General features: G+C 44.3%; 1 protein-coding gene across 1 annotated transcript; it reads left to right on the top strand.

Annotated features, from left to right (window-relative positions):
• Nucleotides 1–2247: 2247 nt before the first annotated feature.
• On the top strand, nt 2248–19641 carry RXFP3 (relaxin family peptide receptor 3). The gene is given in 5 exon segments (XM_029216793.1): nt 2248–2317; nt 17638–17789; nt 18232–18905; nt 18907–19514; nt 19517–19641. Coding segments are annotated over 5 exon segments (1629 nt in total).
• Nucleotides 19642–21296: the final 1655 nt, after the last annotated feature.

Below are 21296 nucleotides of genomic sequence, written 5' to 3' on the forward strand. Positions count from 1 at the left end.
CCTACGCTCTAGAGCCCGTGAGCCACAACTACTGAGCCCACGTGCCACAACTACTGAAGCCTGCATGCCTATAGCCCATGCTCCACAACAAGAGAAGCCACCGCAGTGAGAAGCCCGCGCACCGCAACGAAGAGTAATCCCCACTTGCCACAACTAGAGAAAGCCCGCCCACAGCAGCAAAGACCCAATGCAACCAAGATAAATAAATAAATAAATAAATTTATTTTTTAAAAAAAAGTTCACACTACAAGTCAGCAATTAAAAGTACTTCAACTATCTTTCTCTCTGATAAATGCCAGATGTTTTTAAACTAGAATCCTGAAGATATGTGGCTTGAGGAGGATATTGTAGAGACACTCCCAACCTTACACAAACAGGATACAATATCTAGGAAAAGGGATTTCCAGTTTCAATCTTGATGGGGTAACAGAAATGCAATTTTCCCTTTTGGTGTAAATGACTAAAAATATAATGGGCAAAATATATGAAACCATGGTTTCAGACACTACAACAAGCAGCACAGGACTACAATCCCTGAAAGAAGGCAAACAAGTGATGCGAGCCTAGCAATTACCCAGATTACTGCCTAGAGAGAGTTTTCAGGCTGCAGTGCAGGGAGGGGGACCCCAAACAGCTTAATGGTCTCTCTGAATTGAGGATGCAGTTAGGAATTCAAGGAAGCCAAAGTAGCTAAGAGTTTGCAGGACAGATTATGGAAGAGGAGAGACATGCACAGAGAGGTCTGCTGCGTGTAGAGAGAGTCTCAGAAATGTGTAGCAGATTCCCTGCAAGCCTTTAACTGAGTACTTCTCAGCCCATGCATGGGAATAAACTATCTGAAGGAGGAGGAATAATTTAAAAAAAGAAAACACTGGAAAGATTCAGGTGGAACAACTCCAGTGATTACACAGTGCTAGAAATAGTTTGCTTTCCCACCAGTCAAATTGGAAAATAGCCTTACAATACACAAGGCATCAGAAGGATGTTGCCTCAATAGTGGAACAAAATTATACCTGGAATAAATGTTGTCCTGGTCTCACTTAGCAAAACTTAAAAGCAAGGCTTCATGGGATTAACATATACACACTACTACATAAAAAATAGATAGCCAACAAGGACCTGCTGTATAGCACAGGGAACTATACTCAATATTTTGTAATAGACTATAAGGGAAAAGAATCTGAAAAGACAGAAAGATATATATATAATGATTTCAATAAGTGATGCTGAAAGAACTATATAAATGCATGAAAAAAAATAACTTTGACCCTGAAATCACAACATATACAAAAATTAACTTCAAAGACATCATATTTCTCTTTCAAGTGAAATTTAAGAGCTAAATATATCGAATTTTAGAAGAAAACTTGGGAGAAATCCTTACTTAACTTGGGTTTGGCAAAAGTCTCTTAAATAAAACCCCAAAGTACAAATGCTAAAAGAAAAGAAATCAATTAATTGGCCTTCATCAAAAAACACTGTGATGAAGATAAAAAGGTAAGTCATGGACAAGGAGAAAATATTTACAAAACATATATCTGAAAAATGGCGTGTCTCTTAAATATATAAAGATCTCTTACAACTCAGTAAGAAAAAGACAAACAACCAATAAAAATAGGTGAAATATTTAAATGAGAACTTCACAAAAGATAGCTAATAAACCCATGAAAAGATTATTAACATCATTTTTCATTAGGGAAATGCAATTTGAAACTACAAGATATAATAAAAATGGGCAGAAGATGTAAATAGACATTTCTCCAAAGAAGACATACAGATGGCCAACAGATACATGAAAAGATGCTCAACATCACTAATTATTAGAGAAATGCAAATCAAAACTACAATGAGGAGACAACACCTTCAATTAGCCTGGCGTCACCCGCAGACACCACTGCATCCCTGGGACATCCTACTCCACCTGCGCATGAGCGTCTCCTGTTTCCAGGTGTAAATAGAGACTGGGTGGAGGGAGATTGCAGACTGCAAGAGGAATGACCGTAAGGAGGAGGGAAATTTGGACACAGAGACCCAGGAGGAATGCCATGTGACTACTGAGGCAGAGATTTGAGTTATTCTGCCTCAAGCCAAGGAATGCCAAGGATTGCTGGCCAGTAGCAGAGGCCAGAAGAAACCCATGTGACTGACAGGGTCTCGGTGCTCTGGCCAGGTGTCAGGCCTGTGCCTCTGAGGTGGGAAAGCCGAGTTCAGGACATTGGTCCACCAGAGACCTCCTGGCTCCACGTAATGTCAAACGGCAAAAGGTCTCCCAGAGATCTCCAGCTCAATGCTAAGAGCCAGCTCCACCCACTGACCAGTAAGCTACAGTGCTGGACACCCTATGCCAAACAACTAGCAAGACAGGAACACAACCCTACCCATTAGCAGAGAAACTGCCTAAAATCGTAATAAGTTCACAGACACCCCAAAACCCACCACCAGACGCGGTCCTGCCCACCAGAAAGATCAGATCCAGCCTCATCCACCAGAACACAGGCACCAGTCCCCTCCACCAGGAAGCCTACACAACCCACTAAACCAACCTTAGCCACTGGGGGCAGACACCAAAAACAACGGGAACTACAAAACCGCAGCCTACGAAAAGGAGACCCCAAACACAGTAAGTTAAGCAAAATGAGAAGACAGAGAAACACACAGCAGATGAAGGAGCAAGGTAAAAACCCACCAGACCAAATAAATGAAGAGGAAATAGGGAGTCTACCTGAAAAACATTTCAGAATAACAATAGTAAAGATGATCCAAAATCTTGGAAATAGAATGGAGAAAATAAAAGAAACGTTTAACAAGGACCTAGAAGAACTAAAGAGCAAACAAACAATGATGAACAACACAATAAATGAAATAAAAAATTCTCTAGAAGGAATCAATAGCAGAATAACTGAGGCAGAAAAACGGATAAGTGACCTGGAAGATAAAAGAGTGGAAATAACTACTGAGAGCAGAATAAAGAAAAAAGAATGAAAAGAATTCAGGACAGTCTCTGAGACCTCTGGGACAACATTAAATGCACAAACATTCAAATTATAGAGGTCCCAGAAGAAGAAGAGGAAAAGAAAGGGACTGAGAAAATATTTGAAGAGATCATAGTTGAAAACTTCCCTAATATGGGAAAGGAAATAGTCAGTCAAGTCCAGGAAGCACAGAGAGTCCCATACAGGATAACTCCAAGGAGAAACACACCAAGACACATATTAATCAAACTATCAAAAATTAAATACAAAGAAAATATATTAAAAGCAGCAAGGGAAAAGCAACAAATAACATAAAAGGGAATCCCCATAAGGTTAACAGCTGATCGTTCAGCAGAAACTCTGCAAGCCAGAAGGGAGTGGCAGGACATATTTAAAGAGATGAAAGGGAAAAATCTAGAGCCAAGATTACTCTACCCAGCAAGGACCTCATTCAGATTGAACAGAGAAATTAAAACCCTTACAGACAAGCAAAAGCTAAGAGAATTCAGCACCACCAAACCAGCTTAACAACAAATGCTAAAGGAACTTCTCTAGGCAGGAAACATGAGAGAAGGAAAAGACCTACAATAACAAACACAAAACAATTAAGAAAATGATAATAGGAACATACATATTGATAACTACCTTAAATGTAAATCGATTAAATGCTCCAACCAAAAGACATAGACTGGCCAAATGGATACAAAAACAAGACCTGTATATATGCTGTCTACAAGAGACCAACTTCAGACTTAGGGACACATACAGACTGAAAGTGAGAGGATGGAAAAAGTTATTCCACGCAAATGGAAATCAAAGAAAGCTGGAATAGCAACTGTCATATCAGACAAAATACACTTTAAAATAAAGACTGTTACAAGAGACAAAGAAGGACACTACATAATGATCAAGGGATCAATACAAGAAGAAGATATAATAATTGTAAATATTTATGCACCCAACATAGGAGCACCTAAATACATAAGGCAAATGCTAAGAGCCATAAAAGGGGAAATCGACAGCAACACAGTCATAATAGGGGATTTTAACACCCTACTTTCACCAATGGACAGATCACCCAAAATGAAAATAAATAAGGAAACACAACCTTTAAATGATACATTAAACAAGATGGACTTAATTGATATTTATAGGACATTCCAACCAAAAACAATAGAATACACTTTCTTCTCAAGTGCTCATGGAACATTCTCCAGGATAGATCATATCTTGGGTCACAAATCAAGCCTTGGTAAATTTAAGAAAATTGAAATTGTATCAAGTATCTTTTCTGACCACAACGCTATGAGACTAGATATCAATTACAGGAAAAGATCTGTAAAAAATACAAACACATGGAGGCTAAACAATACACTAGTTAATAATGAAGTGATCACTGAAGAAATCAAAGAGGAAATCAAAAAATACCTAGAAACAAATGACAATGGAGACACGACGACCCAAAACCTATGGGATGCAGCAAAAGCAGTTCTAAGAGGGAAGTTTATAGCAATACAATCCTACCTCAAGAAACAAGAAAGAGCTCAAATAAAGAACCTAACCTTACACCTAAAGCAATTAGAGAAAGAAGAACAAAAAAACCCAAAGTTAGAAGAAGGAAAGAAATCATAAGGATCAGAGCAGAAATAATGAAAAAGAAATGAAGGAAACAATAGCAAAGATCAATAAAATAAAATCTGGTTCTTTGAGAAGATAAACATAATTGATAAACGATTAGCCAGACTCATCAAGAAAAAAAGGGAGAAGACTCAAATCAATAGAAGTAGAAATGAAAAAGGAGAAGTAACAACTGACACTGCAGAAATACAAAGGCTCCTGAGAGATTACTACAAGCAACTATATGCCAAAAAAATGGACAACCTGAAAGAAATGGACAAATTCTTATAAAACACAACCTTCCAAGACTGAACCAGGAAGAAATAGAAAATATGAACAGACCAATCACAAGCACTGAAATTGAGACTATGATTAAAAATCTTCCAACAAGCAAAAGCCCAGGACCAGATGGCTTCACAAGTGAATTCTATCAAATATTTAGAGAAGAGCTAACACCTATCCTTCTCAAACTCTTCTGAAATATAGCAGAGAGAGAAACACTCTCAAACTCATTCTACAAGACCACCATCACCCTGATACCAAAACCAGACAAAGATGTCACAAAGAAAGGAAACTCCAGGCCAATATCACTGATGAACATAGATGCAAAAATCCTCAACAAAATATTAGCAAACAGAATCCAACAGCACATTAAAAGGGTCATACACCATGATCAAGTGGGGTTTACCCCAGAATGCAAGGATTCTTCAATATATGCAAATCAATCAATGTGACACACCATATTAACACACTGAAGGACAAAACCATATGATCATCTTAATAGCTGCAGAAAAAGTGTTCGACAAAATTCAACACCCAGTTATGATAAAAACCCTCCAGAAAGTAGGCATAGAGGGAACGTTCCTCAACATAATAAAGGCCATATATGACAAACCCACAGCCAACACTGTTCTAAATGTGAAAAACTGAAACTATTTCCTCTAAGGTCAGGAATAAGACAAGGTTGTCCACTCTCACCACCATTATTCAAGAAAATTTTGGAAGTTTTAGCCTCAGCAATCAGAGAAGGAAAAGAAATAAAATGAATCCAAATCAGAAAAGAAGAAGTAAAGCTGTCACTGTTTGCAGATGACATGATACTATACGTAAAGAATCCTAAAGATGCTACCAGAAAACTACTAGAGCTAATCAATGAATTTGGTAAAGTAGCAGGATACAAAATTAGTGCACAGAAATCTCTTGCATTCCTACACAATAATGAAAAATCTGAAAGAGAAATTAAGGAAACACTCTCATTTACCATTGCAACAAAAAGAATAAAATACCTAGGAATAAACCTACCTAAGGAAACAAAAGACCTGTATGCAGAAAACTATAAGACACTGAAGAAAGATATAAAGATGATACAAACAGATGGAGAGATATACCATATTCTTGGATTGGAAGAATCAACATTGTGAAAATGACTATACTACCCAAAGCAATCTACAGAGTCAACGCAATCCCTATCAAACTATGAATGGTATTTTTCACAGAGCTAGAACAAAAAATTTCACAATTTTAATGGAAACACAAGAGACCCCAAATAGCCAAAACAATCTTGAGAAAGAAAAATTGAGCTGCAAGAATCAGGCTCCTGGACTTCACATTATACTACAAAGCTACAGTAATCAAGACAGTATGGTACTGGCACAAAAACGGAAATATGGAACAATGGAACAGGATAGAAAGCCCAGAGATAAACCCATGCACACATGGCCACCTTATCTTTGATAAAGGAGGCAAGAATGTACAATGGAGAAAAGACAGCCTCTTCAATAAGTGGTGCTGGGAAAACTGGACAGCTACATGTAAAAGAATGAAATTAGAACACTCCCTAACACCATACACAAAAATAAATTCAAAATGGATTAAAGACCTAAATGTAAGGCCAGACACAATGAAACTCTTAGAGGAAAACATAGGCAGAACGCTCTATGACATAAATCACAGCAAGATCCTTTTTGACCCACCTCCTAGAGTAATGGAAATAAAAACAAAAATAAACAAATGTGACCTAATGAAACTTAAAAGCTTTTGCACAGCAAAGGAAACCATAAACAAGACCAAAAGACAACCCTCAGAATGGGAGAAAATATTTGCAAATGAAGCAACTGACAAGGGATTAATCTCCAAAGTTTACAAGCAGCTCATGCAGCTGAATATCAAAACAACAAACAATGCAATCCAAAAATGGGCAGAAGACCTACATAGGCATTTCTCCAAAGAAGATATACAGATTGCCAACAAACACATGAAAGAATGCTCAACATCATTAACCATTAGAGAAATGCAAATCAAAACTACAATGAGATATCATCTCACACCGGTCAGAATGGCCATCATCAAAAAATCTAGAGACAATGAATGCTGGAGAGGGTGTGGAGAAAATGGAACCCTCTTGCACTGTTGGTGGGAATGCAAATTGATACAGCCACTATGGAGAACAGTATGGAGGTTCCTTAAAGAACTAAAAATAGAACTACCATGCGACCCAGAAATCCCACTACTGGGCATATGCCTTGAGAAACCATAATTCAAAAAGAGTCATGTACCACAACGTTCATTGCAGCCCTGTTTACAGTAGTCAGGACATGGAAGCAACCTAAGTGTCCACTGACAGATGAACGGATAAAGAAGATGTGGCACATATATGCAATGGAATGTTAGTCAGCCATAAAAAGAAACGAAACTGAGTTATTTGTAGTGAGGTGGATGGACCTAGAGTCTATCATACAGAGTGAAGTAAGTCAGAAAGAGAAAAACAAATACTATATGCTAACACATATATATGGAATCTAATATATATATATATATATATATATATAGTTCTGAAGAACCTAGGGGCAGGACAGGAATAAAGACGCAGATGTAGTAGAGAATGGACTTGAGGACATGGGGAGGGGGAAGGGTAAGCTGGAACGAAGTGAGAGAGTGGCATGGACATATATACACTACCAAATGTAAAATCGACAGCTAGTGGAAAGTAGCCGCATAGCACAGGGAGATCAGCTCGGTGTTTTGTGACCACCTAGAGGGGTGGGATAGGGAGGGTGGGAGGGAGACGCAAGAGGGAGGAGATATGGAGATATATGTATTTGTACAGATGATTCACTTTGTTATAAAGCAGAAACTAACACACCATTGTAAAGCAGTTATACTCCAATAAAGCTGTTTAAAATAAATACATGTTCTGCATGATTTCAATCGTTTGAAATTTGTTGAACCTTGATTTTGGCCCAGCATATGGCCTATTTTGGTGAGTGCTCTGTATATAGTTGAATAAAGTATATATTTTCTGGTTGGTGAGAATAGAGTGTAGAACTTACCGTTAAGATGTGCCTCTTGGGCTTCCCTGGTGGCGCAGTGGTTGAGAGTCCACCTGCCGATGCGGGGGACGCGGGTTCGTCCCCCGGTCTGGGAGGATCCCACATGCCGCCGAGCGGCTGGGCTCGTGAGCCATGGCCGCTGAGCCTGCGCGTCCGGAGCCTGTGCGCCGCAGCGGGAGAGGCCGCAGCAGTGAGAGGCCCGCGTACCGCAAAAAAACAAAACAAAAAAAAAAAAACAGATGTTCCTCTTCTGGGGTTTTGACTGAAAGCCTGGACTATTTACCTATTCTCCTCCACTTTATCAGGCTTGAACTTCAATCTCTGTTGCCCCAGCACCTTGTGGCTCTTGAAATATCTGCTCAGCTGAGTAGCCCTTCAACTCTTGTTTTCTGCTGGATATTGTGAGCACCTGCCCTGTTGTAGTAATCAGCCTTTAAGATAGTCTCAACGACCCCTGCTTCCTAGTAATCACACTCTTGTATAACTCCCGTCTCCTTGAGTGTGAACTTGATTTACTGACTTGCCTCTAAAGAATAGAATATAGCAGAAGTGGTGGGCATGTCTCTTCTGTTGTTTTGTTCTAAAAAGACTCCAGCTTTCATGCTGGGTTTCCTCTCTCTTCCTCTCTCTCCCTCTCTAGCCTCCCTCAACAGTCGCCCTGGTGGAAATCAGATGCAGTAATGTGAAGCAGCCCTGTGGAGAATCCCACACGGTGAAAGCTGAAGATCTGCCAGCAAGCATGTGAGTGAGCTTAAAGGCAAATCCCTCTCCCTAGCACCCATGCCTTCAGATAAAACCACAGCCCCAACTGATACCTTAACTGAAACCTCAGGAGAGACCTTGAGCCAATGACACTATGCTGCACCTGGATTCCTGACCTACACAAACTGTGGAATAATGTTTTGTTTTGTTTTGTTTTGCGGTACGCGGGCCTCTCACTGTTGTGGTCTCTCCCGCTGCGGAGCACAGGCTCCAGACGCGCAGGCTCAGCGGCCATGGCTCACAGGCCCAGCCGCTCCACAGCATGTGGGGTCTTCCCGGACCGGGGCACGAACCCGTGTCCCCTGCATCGGCAGGCGGACTCTCAACCACTGTGCCACCAGGGAAGCCCAATGTTTGTTTTTTTAAGCCATAAAGTTTCAGCATAAATCATTATCTTGGAAGAGATAACTCATGCAGAGAGAAGTGAATAAATGGGAAGAAGTAGATCAATTCAGGAATTTTTTGGTCTTCAGGGTTTTTGTTTCTGTTCTTGAGAACAGGATAACAGGACCTACTAGATTGGGTTAGACTGGTTTTATGGGAAAATGAGAAATAAAGAATTACTCTTGGATTTTAAGCTTGAACAGTTAAGTGAATAGTAATGCCATTTACTAAGATTGAGAAAACTGAAGGAAAATCAGAAACTATGTAGAAATGTCAAGCAGCAGTTGAATTTACAACTCTGGAGTTCTGGGGATAAAAGTCTGGAAATCAGATTTGGGATAACAATAGTATCAACCTCACCCATTGTGAGCATTGGGTGAGATAATGCAGAACCTTTGGCACAGTGCACACGGTTGTTATCTGTAGTGGGTAGAATTGTGTCCCCAAAAAAGATATGTTCAAATCCTAGCCCCGGATTCCTGTGAATGTGATCTTGTTTGGACATAGGGTCTTTGCAGATGAAAGTAATTAGAATGAGGTCATCCTGGATTAGAGTGGACCCTAATTCAATGACTAGTGCCCTTATAAGGAGATAAAATAGAGACACAAAGATAGACACGGAGAGGAGAATGCCATCTGAAGACAGAGACAGAGATGAGGGTGATGCAGTTACAAGACAAGAAATTACCTTCGACCCCCTCAGAAGCTAGGAGAGAGGCATGGGATGGTCTCCTTCTCGGAGCCTCCAGAAGGAACCAACTCTGCCAACACCCTGACTTCTGACTTCTAGCCTCCAGAACTGTGAGATAATACATTTCTGTTGTTTTAAGCCACCTGGTTTGTGGTAATTTGTTACAGAAACCCTAGGAAAATAATACAGCATCCAAATAAATGTGACATGTGATTGGTTATCATCACTTCAATCTTTAATCATACTGTGTCATTGATGTTTTTGTTGTTAATTGTCCAAACACCTAACGCGTCGCATTGCACATAGTAAGAACTCAATTTATAATTACGGTAGAACGAAAGATGTGATACTTACAGATTAAGAAGAAGTAATGCAGAGTGAGCGGTGCCTGTACATACTCCAAAGGGATCTTGAGAGGATGGACCCTTTTCTCCTCTCTCTTATCTGAAAACACACTTTGCTTTGTAGAACCCCAGACTCTATAAAGTTCTGATTATATATCTTCTCTCTAATCTGACTCTGGGAGTAATTTCCTGTTCTCTTATCTAGATCCAGCTCAAGTTCTTCTGCCCAGCAGAAATCTTCCCAGAACAAACTACCCCAAACTCACATCCTAGACTTTATTTACCCGTTAATTATAGGTGACATTAATTGGATTATAGCTTTATGTGTTTACTCAACTTTTCACATCAGTATATTATCTCTGTGATTATAAGTACCGAAACATCAGACAGTCTTTATACTTGTTTCAAAACACAGCAGAATGACTCTCTTACACATAATGAATGTTACCACATCTTTACCAGACATATTTCCTCATTGTTACATCTTGAAAGCAAAAAATGAGGTCATACTTTTTATTTATATCTCCAGTGCTCATTTTCTAAGCCCCATCCCAAGGAAAATCCATCCCTACCTTGTATTCCACTTGCAAAGAAACCACAAGAATCCAGGAAGAATGCTTGAATACTCCACAAATCCGCCTGGTGGTTGTTTAGCCCCTTCTGCCAACAATGTGAACTTCAAATGAATCACCCGTGACCTTGGAAAATCAGGTCACAATGTACAGTCCTATAGCTCTTTTCCAGGCTATTTTTCTCTCCTGGCACCAATCCACTGTAGGCATGAATTCAAATCTCTTCTTTCATTCCCACTTAAATCCAGGCGATGGTTTTTAACAACTCTTCTCTAAACACTTGGAGAAGGAATTTCACAGAGGACTGCTTATCCTGCTACTAGCCTTGGCTACTCTTTTGAGGCTCATAATCTGAGTATCTCAGCCCAACTCCTTCCACAGGGAAGTCCAGCCCACCCAGCCATCCACCCAGCCTGAAGTCCAGCCCTACAATTGCCTCAGCCCGAGAGTAGATGATGCCTCCTCTTCTACAGCCTATGGTTCAAAGTTTGTTTATTGACAAAGAGGACATCAGGGAAGAAAAGAAATATCATTCCCACTCCAAGGTGAGTTCTTCCCTCTTTGGGTCCAAAGTTATCACAGTGGTTGGCATCAGAGGGAACGGAAGAGTGTAGGGAGTAGCGGGGGATACCTGGATCTTGCACTCGCAATTGGCATCAAACTTAGGCTTTTGCATCAACTCAGTCTTTACTTACATTAAAATACCAAATTTTTAAATAGTAAATATGTAAATTATAACAATATTATTTTGTAATTTGTTTTTGGCATGTTTTCATTAGAGTACATATCATTATGTAAACTATATCTATATCTGTATTTATCTATATTAGGAGCCTTAGGAAAATATTGGAGGTGTCCCAGGCCTCTCTTGATCTGTGAAGGACCCCAGGTAATAGTATATCAATATTTTCTGTACTTAGTGAAAATAGTTATCACATTCTTCAAGGTCTTAGTCCTAGTAAACATATGCTCAATTTTTCTTTTTAATATTTTCTATTTGTCTCTATTATCCAGGTTCAGCTTGGTGGAGATAGTTCCAGTTTTCTCCAAGAGAACTAATTTTTAAAATAGATAATAAAATTAAAATGTTCATTATGATAACTTCCTCCAAAAAATGTCATAGAAACTTCATTTTAAGAAACTGACTTTCCTGTACCACCCATGTTGGCTCAGGTCTTCTTTTCTATGCTCTCTCTCCTTGAATGATTTCATCTGTTCTTATAGCATTAAAGATCAGTCCATTCCTAATTTGCAAGCTCCACAAAAAGGCAATATGTCCATAAGAAATCTCTTGATCTTCTACCAAAGTCTTTCATTTTCCAGTCTTTCCATCACACTAAATGTCTGTTAACCACCTAGGATGAGGCCATATTGGAAACTACTTTTCCTCTCACCTCTAACCCCTTCCAACCCATCATCATTACCACATCCTGGTGATTCTACTGTCCAAATAAAAATTCAAGTCAGGACTTCTCTCCACCTCCACAGTCACCACCCTTAAGCTGGACTGAATGTTTATGTCCCATCAAAATTCATGGGTTGAAATCCTAACCCTCAATGTAATGGTTTTAGAAGGTGGGACCTCTGAGAGGAGATTGGGTCATGAGGATAGAGCCTTCATGAATGGGATTAGTGCCTTTATAGAAGAGACCCCAGAAAATTCTCTTGCCCCTTCTGCAATGGAGGACCCAGCATAGAAGAATAGAAGATGACCTTCTATGAACTAGGCCTTCACCAGACGCCAAATCTGCCAGTGCCTTAATCTTGGACTTCCCAGAATCTGGAACTGTAATAAATAAGTGTTTGCTGTTTCCTTTACCTGGTCTCCGGTGTTTTTGTTATAGCAGCCTGAATCGACTAAGGCAAGCTGCCACCATCTCCCACCTAGACTGTTGCAGTAGTCTTTTTCCAGGCTCCCAGTTTGCACCCTTCATGCCTTATAACTGTTTTACCAATCAGTATGGTCTTTATAATGTGTGAACTGGATTGCATAATTCCCCTGCTGTTCTGATTTGGACTCTCCCCAAATCAGATCCAGAACCAAAAATTCTAGTGAAAGTAGTTTATTTGGAAGGAGGCCCCTGAAGACACTGAAAGTTAAGTGTGACAGGGAACGGGAGAAACCCAATAAGCATGTATCGTCAAACAAGTTGCCACTCTGCCAGCTAAAGCTTATCTCTAAACTCTGGGGAATAAGTTAAAACGCATAATCAGAGTTACTCTGACAAAGGGACAAGGGAGCTGGGGTACCTATACACCAACCTCCATCAGTCATTTGTTGTAGGCTCCTCTGAGAGGTGAGAGTGGGAGATTAAGTCCCCACCACCCATAGGCAGCCCCACAAACAAGCAAAGCAGCTTCAGAGAAAGGCCACTGGGAAAGAGTCACAGGAGCTGGTATCTGAAGGTCAAGTTGGCAACTAGGGAAATGGCATGTGAGGAGGGGAGATGGGCAGGGCACCAACAGCATCTCTAAACCTACTTAAATCCCTCCAGTAGCTTGCTCTTGAGTTTCGAATGAAATCCAAACTCTCAGTCATGGTCTCCTAGGCTCTGTGTGATCTGACACTTGCTCGTCCTGGTCTCACCATGTGCCATTCCTTCCAGCATGGTCTCCCACCCAGGGTCAACTTTGGTTCTTTGCTCTTCGCCTGCTGGAACAACCTACCTAAATCTGTTGGCCAACTAGTCTTTGGAGCTGGAGTAAGAGGACTTTCAACCACCTCCAGACATATTACCCTCCTGTCTTCCTTTTTAAAACAAATATTCTTCTTCTGGAACCCCTGAAAACAAACTTGAGTCCACGTCTGTCTCTCACTGCCTCCGATATCGCCAGTGAGAGGCCTGCGGGAGAAGATGACACCTTTTGGCACGGAGCTGCGTACGTGGCTGGCTGATGTCTCAAAAAAGTTGAAGGAAGAGATCTGGTGGGCATTGCAGGAGCTGTGACCCCAGATGCTGCCCAACGTCGAAGAAGCGAGCCAGCAGATCACTGAAAATGTGGGCAAGATGCAGCAGTGCCTGTTGTCCTAAGTGGAAATAGCTCCTGCTTCACTTCCATCTCTGCGTCTTTCAAATCCTTGATGATAACCCTTATTCCTCCAAGATTCCTTCAGGTGGGTGGTATGGTTTGGGTTTACTATTTTGGTAGGTAGAAGCAGTCCTAGTAGCTTCTACTTGGTCTTTCCTACCTTAGTAACAAAGATAATTATGAATTCCAATGGAGACAAAAAGTTGTGAAAGAAAAGGATAACAATCATATACTATATATGGCTCAGTTGTTAACGTTTACATAGTCATTACAGCGAAAATGCTGGGGACGGATCTTTCAGAAGTACAATATAACTAAACTGGGGGGGTGTCAGGACGTTGGGAGAAGTGGAAGGAGAGGATGTGTGAGTAAAAAGCTAAACTTTCACCTTCCATGGTAGGGAGTAAACTATTAATGCCTACAATGAAAAAATAAAATACCAATATAAGTATTTCAACCAGAGTTATGCAGTATATAGCAAAAGAATCGGTTAAAAGATTTGAATGTGCCTCTGGGCAAAAGAAATATGGATGGTCCAGCTGTAGGGGAGCTGCAATTTTTTATAATAAGCCCTATGGAACCACATATCTTACTCTTAACAAATGATTCCCATTTTATTGGTGTAAGGTCGGCACCGGGCATCAATATTTTTAAGTGGTTTTAATGTGCAGGTGGCTTTATAGATGGAGGTCTAGCTTAGGTAAAAATGAAAGGGTTTTTAAATAAATCAATTCCCTGGAGTTAGACTTGGATATTCTATAGGAGTAGATAGTTAAGGGAAACTTGTAAGTTACCTTTGAAGGAATTGCCTTAGTAGGAAGATTGCATCTGAATGCAGAGTCCTGAAGTGTGTCCTGTGCCCATACATGTGAAAAGTCTGAGCCCGGCACTAAGGGCAAACAACAATGATGATGATACACGCTCTGCCCTGCCAGGCTGACGCTCTTAAACAAAATGAGACATATTCAGAAAGAGCCACAGCACTTCTTGATAGGGAGGTATGCCTTAACAGGTGTGCTGATAGAGGGTCTGTGATAATTGAGAGGGGAAAAGATCAATACCTATTTCTCGGAGAATTCAGAAAGCTTCCTCCCAGACAGTAACCTTTTGCCAGTAATATTAAACAGTGTAAGTAACATCGAAATATGCTGAAGTGGGGGAAGAGAGAGATGACAATAGAGGAAGAACTTGCACAAGAAAGGGTAGCAAAGGTACTAACTTGGGAAAACAGACTGACAAGTGTGGATCCTCAGTAATAAAACTTGACACACAATTAGATTAATGGGGCAGGAGGAGGGGTAATAGCTGGGTTAAAACCAACTAAAAGAGCCCCTCTTTTAATTTTTCCATAAGGTTGATCCTTATGGATCAACATACAATTTGACAACATTGTCAATTTTCCAAATTTTACGTTAGGAATTTATATGGTAAGATTTTGGTAATATTTTAACAGTATACCTAAATGATATTTGACCATGACTGATATGCCTCTCTCTTTGAATATTTTAGATGCTGGTTGAGAAAAACATGGCCCTTGCCTTTAAGAAAAATGGTCTAAAATATCTTAAGGTCATACTGAAAAAGAACTTATTTGAAAAGGGATTTTTTTCCTTCCATGACACAGACTTAATTAAGTGATGCTATAAATTCCTGCTCACACGTGTGCTTCATTTTCAGAGAACAGATTTGGAAATGAAGAGCCTTCTAGGCCCGGAAGCACTCTGGCAGCATTCTCTGGGAGTCACACTTGGGAAGAGCCTCTCCTAGGGGCTCAGTCTGAGTCCTGCTGCCAAGTACTCAAGGCCTGGCAGACCTCAGGAGCACATGGTCCCCCCCTGTCCTACAGTGAAGAAAATATCACTATTGGGCCTAAATGTGATTTTAAGGAAACCTGTTGAGACGCCCTTCTCTTCCTTTGCTTCCAATCCTGGTATGTGATCAACCACCAGTGGACATTAGTATTTCTTTGGGACTTAAATTTTTTCACATGGAGAGACAGAAAAGGAATAAAAGTTAATCCAGATGTTCCCAAACTTGGGGGAAAATTAGTATCACCTGGAAGAATGTTTTTAAAATGTAGATTGTTGAGCCCCTTTCTGACTCCGCTGAGAATCAGAATCTCTGTGGCCGCATGGGGCTGGGAGGAGAGCAGCAACTTATATTTTAGCAAGCTCCCCAGCTGACTCAGATGTCACCTGCTCAGCACCTATCCTCAGAATATTTGAAAACCACAATTCCTCCCATGTACATACTAGGAAACCGAGGCAAAAGGCTTTCAGGGTATGCCCTAAGCTTCCTTGTTTTTCAACAGCACCTTGAAATATTTTTTAAACTTTTTTTAAATAAAGGAGAAATAAAAATCTGATGGAGAAAGAGCTAGTAAAAATTTGAGTGAAAAGTAAACTTGAAGATGAGGCTACTAAAGCAGGGATAAGAGATGTAAACAGAAGAGACCTGTGTATCGGTTCCGCGCAGAACTGAGTTTCTCCAGATCAGAACTTCTCAAAGGAAGTGGTTTGGTTTGGTTTTGGTTTTGATTAAAGCCTTGGCGCCCTCTAGCGGGTAAACGGAGTAGACCAGAGACTACCGTGAAGCGTGTTCTCCGGAACTGTGCTCCCGCTTTGGAATCAAGATTGTTTCCGTTTCCCTTCATATGTTTTGGGCACCGCGGTTTCTTTTTCACTATGCTTTTTCTATCACCTCTGCTTTCAAGGCACAAACTCTTTATCTCTGTAAGTAAAGTCACGAGCTCTGCAAGAGTGAGGACAGTTACGCATAAGATACTTTTGTTTCAGTTTAGTCCCGGACAGTGAGGAAAACATTTCAAATTTCTTAAGTTTATCCTAACAAATGTACATTTTACACCAGAGCGGTTGATCTGGCATTTAAATAAACTTCAATTTAAGAAGTAATTCAAATGGTTTATATTGGTTCCCGTTGCCCAAAGGAACTTAAAAGATTCCTTAGAATTTACTTCCACTGGTCTGAAAGAAAAAAAAAATCACTGGTTAAGAGTTCTGATTATAATAGTAGTGGAAATAGGGGGCTGGTGGCCAAACAACAGCCTTATGAAATCCTCTATTCCAACTGCATCAAGGTAGAGTGTGGTTGTATATGAGTAAACAATCTGTTGAAGAGCTCTCGGCTGAGAGCTAAACATCTAATGTCTGTGAAGTCGGCGGACCAATTACATGCTCTGCTTCGCTTCAGTTCTCAGAATACACCAAAGCAGAGGGCAACACATGAACCCAGAGTTTTGTTATGTGAAGACGCTTTGAAAATCCTGACAGTCACAGACACCAATTAAAGTGGTCAGCTAATTAATAAGGGGAAGTGGAGCTGGCGTTTGTGTATTCAGGAAGAGCCCTCATCTTCTGATTTAAGGTCTGGGCATGATAAAAGAGGCCACTATCATTGCTTTAAAAAAGAAAAATGGGGGCTTCCCTGGTGGCGCAGTGGTTGAGAGTCCGCCTGCCGATGCAGGGGACACGGGTTCGTGCCCCGGTCCGGGAAGATCCCACATGCCGCGGAGCGGCTGGGCCCGTGAGCCATGGCCGCTGAGCCTGCGCGTCCGGAGCCTGTGCTCCGCAACGGGAGAGGCCACAACAGTGAGAGGCCTGCGTACCGCAAAAAAAGAAAAGAAAAGAAAAGAAAAATGGGCAAAAGATTGAGCATTTGGGAGTGAGAAAGAAAAAAATTCTAATAGTTATGTTTGAGAATAAGAAAGGAAAAGCGATCGCAAATCAAAGCCTACTTTCTCCAGCAACATAGGAAAATAAAGGGTTACGACCATTTCCTTTTGAAGCTGAAGAGGAAAAGGGAAATTGGCCGCTGGGCTCTTCCTGCCGCGCACCTCTCCCCGCTCCCCCCGCGGCGGGCGCGGCGAAGTTCAGCACCTCGGAAAGCGCCCCCTCTCACGGCGCGGGGGTTACGCAGGCTCCTTGGGGGCCCGCGGCCTCGGTTTGGCGGGTGGGGATGCAAATCGCGGGAACGCTGCTGGCAATTCCCCGGGAGCTGACAACAGCGGAGAGACGGAGACGCGAAGCCGCGAGGGCAGCATCGAAAGCCCTGCAGAGAGTCAGAGCGAGGTAGGCAGAACTCTGTTCAGAAGCCTCGTCCACGCAACTGCGGAGGAAACCGACAAAGGTATTTAAAAGAGAAGGAGAGGGCCCCCAATAGCGGCCTTGAGCGGCAGGGCGGGTATGCGCTAGCGACCAAGTGACAGCGGGAAACGCAGGGGGCAAAGTCTGACTCTTACAGTAGGGACCCGGAGACTGCCACCTTGGCCGGAGAACCTCTAGACGCCGACCGCTCGCCTTAGATGCTGTGCTCCTAGGCTCTCGAATTCCCCTTCAGAACAGACGCTCCGCGCAACTCCCGCGCCCAAGGCCAAGCTCCGCTCCCCGGGGACGCGCCTGGCGCCCTGGTCCTAGGCTCTCTCTTCCGCGGCTGCTTTGAAAACCCCCAGGCACGCCGGAACCCCGGGAGAGCTGGACTCCCTTAGGGCTTATCTCCCGAAACCTGACCTAGAGGCACCTGCGCAGGCAGGTGGCCGCTGCAGCCGCGAAAGCCACCATGAATAAGGTGGCTGGCGGGGACGAGCTCGCAGAACTCTTCAGTCTGATGCCGGACCTTCCGCAGGCGACCAACACTAGCGGCAACGCGTCGCTGCAGCTCCAGGACTTGTCGTGGGAGCTGGGGCTAGAGTTGCCAGCCGGCGCGGGGCCAGGGCATCCCCCGGGCGGCGGCGGGGCAGAGAGCGCGGACACCCAGGCGCGGGTGAGGATCCTCATCAGCGTGGTGCACTGGGCGGTTTGCGCGTTGGGGCTGACGGGCAACCTCCTGGTGCTCTACCTGATGAAGAGTAAGCAGGGCTGGCGCAAGTCCTCCATCAACCTCTTCGTCACCAAGCTGGTGCTGACGGACATGCAGTTCGTGCTCACCCTGCCGTTCTGAGCTGTGGAAAACTCCCTCGACTTCAGATGGCCTTTTGGCAAGGCAACGTGGAAGATCGTCTCCACAGTGACGTCCGTGAACATGAACGCCAGCGTCTTCTTTCTCACCTCCACGAGCGTGGCGCGCTACCACTCGGTGGCCTTGCCTCTTAAGAGCCACCGGACCCGAGGGCACGGCCGGGGTGACTGCTGCGGCCGGAGCCTGGGGGACAGCTGCCGCTTCTCCGCCAAAGCACTGCGCGTGTTGATCTGCGCTGGCCTCGCTGCCCAAAGCCATCTTCTCCACCACGATCAAGGTGATGCGCGAGGAGTTGTGCCTGGTGCGCTTCCCGGACAAGTTGCTAGGCCGCGACAGGCAGTCCTAGCTGGGCCTCTACCACTTGCAGAAGGTGCTGTTGGGCTTCTTGCCGCCGCTGGGCATCATCAGCCTGCGCTGTCTGCTGCTGGTGCGCTTCATCTCCGACCACCGCGTGGCAGGGACCGAAGTAGGAGCCGCAGCAGCCGGGGGAGGCCTGGCCAGAGCCAGCGCCCGGAGACGCTCCAAGGCCACCAAATCAGTGACCGTCGTGGTCCTATCCTTCTTCCTGTGCTGGTTGCCTAACCAGGCACTCACCACCTGGAACATCCTCATCAAGTTCAACGCGGTGCCCTTCAGCCAAGAGTACTTCCTGTGCCAGGTGTACGCGCTCCCGGTGAGCGTGTGCCTGGCGCACTCCAACAGCTGCCTCAAGCCCATCCTCTACTGCCTCGTGCGCCGCGAGTTCCGCAATGCGCTCGAGAATCTACTGCGGCGCCTCGCGTCGCCTTCTCTCACTAGCATGCGCCCGTTCGCAGCCGCCACCAAGCCGGAGCCCGAGGACCAGGCCGGCAGGCCCTGGCGCCTCTCCACCAGGCCGCGGAGCCCGACATGCTCTACTCTCCGCCCGGCGTGGTGGTCTACAGTGAGGAGCGCTACGACCTGCTGCCCAGCAGCTCCGCCTACTGACGCAGGCTGAGGCCCGGGGTACGCAGGAACTGCCAAGTGGCCTTCCCTCGGCGGAAAGGAGTAGAGCGGATTAGGGGATGCTGGGGGCCCCCGGATCAAGAGGTAGGAGGGACGAGGAGAGAGAGAAACACAAAAGAGCAGCCTACGAAGTGGCCAGGGGACCTTCTCCGGAGAGGGGAGGCTGCGAACCCAGGTGGAGAGAGGAAGGTGGCAAAGTGGCCGAGACCAGCCTCAACGGACCAAGCCACCAGCCTCCGTCCCCCTTGTCTCCACACACACCCCTTCCTCTCCTTATGCTGTCAGCGCTGGGCTGTGTGGGGCGCCCAGAAGCCGAGAAAGGCATCAGGAATGTAAAGCAGTTCGGGGACAAGGAAGAGGGCCTCAGCCAAGTGGTGCGCAGACAACTGAGCGCACTTATTCCAGCGACTACCCACCCCCGCCCCAGCTCTTGAAAGGGTCCTCAAGGTGCATCCAGTCGGGTAAGCCACTCACAAAACCTTTGCACCTTGGCTCCGGGACTGCCCGGGCGCGAAGGCCTGATTTGCTGCTTGGCTGAGCGGAGAGCCTAGAGTATGGGACCAAGAAACTTCTTCGGAGTTAGAAGAAGGAGTGACAATCTTGTTCCGCCCTCAGGAGAAATGCACCGCGAGAGAGCCACCTCCCATGATGCGTATGGTTTGTCACTTGGGATGGGGAGAGCGGACACACGCGGAGCCCGACTGAGACCCTGCATGGCCTCTGCGCTCATAGGTCGCCGAGACCAAAACCCTCCGGCGTGCGTGTGAGAGCCCCTTCGCGGGGGAGTGGAGTCTCTGCGGGAGGGAGCGGACGCAGTGTAATTCGAGGGGCTGAATAGAGAGACCTCTTCAGGCTACGACCCCTAAAGGAGACAGGGGGCTCTCTGGGTCCCCCAGCAGCGACTGCGCCGCGCGCTGGAAGCTGGGCGTCTGGGTTCCCCTGAGAACCTCCCCTGGAGACACTCCTTGCGTTCGGATCTGCGCGCTGCAAGTGAGCTGTGCCCAGGAGCAACTTGAACAGGTCTGAGTAGACAGGCTACTGGGACTGGGGACTCCTCTGCAGCCTCTCCCCCTTCACTCTTTGGCAATCGGAATGCCGGTGTGATTGAGGCTCTGGGCCAGCGAGTAGGGGGATCTTCCGGCCGCGTTTTTCGTTGGCTTAGATGGAAGATTAAGAGATGCTGTAGAAATGTGGTTCCTGAAACCCAAATTCCTGGAAGCTGGAGTCTGATCTTTCAAGGGGGAGTTGTGGGGTGGGAAGGGGAATGGGAGACTCCGGTAAAATCTGTCCTTAAGGGAAAAGAGTACCGAGAGTCTGTTTTGAGGGGATCACCAGGATTTCAGGTGTGGGGTTTCTTATTGTTCATAACATTGAGGAGAGAAGGCAGGGAATCAGAATCCCCATAGGACTCTACCTTAACCAAGTTCCATTCATTCTAAGGAGTGCTCAGCACGTTGACATGCGTGATGAATCCTTCCTTAAGCCCCAGTGTATGGGACCATCTGAAGGGTGACACATTTCTCATAACAATTCTGTTCTGGTCACGGTACAGTAGTCCTTTCTTGAGGCTGCTCAGAGTGGGGATCGAACAATCTACCCATCCAGCTGCCAGTTTTGACCGAGGTGCTACGGTTGTT

The sequence above is a fragment of the Monodon monoceros genome, unplaced genomic scaffold (assembly GCF_005190385.1).
Source record: "Monodon monoceros isolate NGI ecotype Baffin Bay Population unplaced genomic scaffold, NGI_Narwhal_1 Super_Scaffold_12, whole genome shotgun sequence".
NCBI classification, from domain to species: domain Eukaryota; kingdom Metazoa; phylum Chordata; class Mammalia; order Artiodactyla; family Monodontidae; genus Monodon; species Monodon monoceros.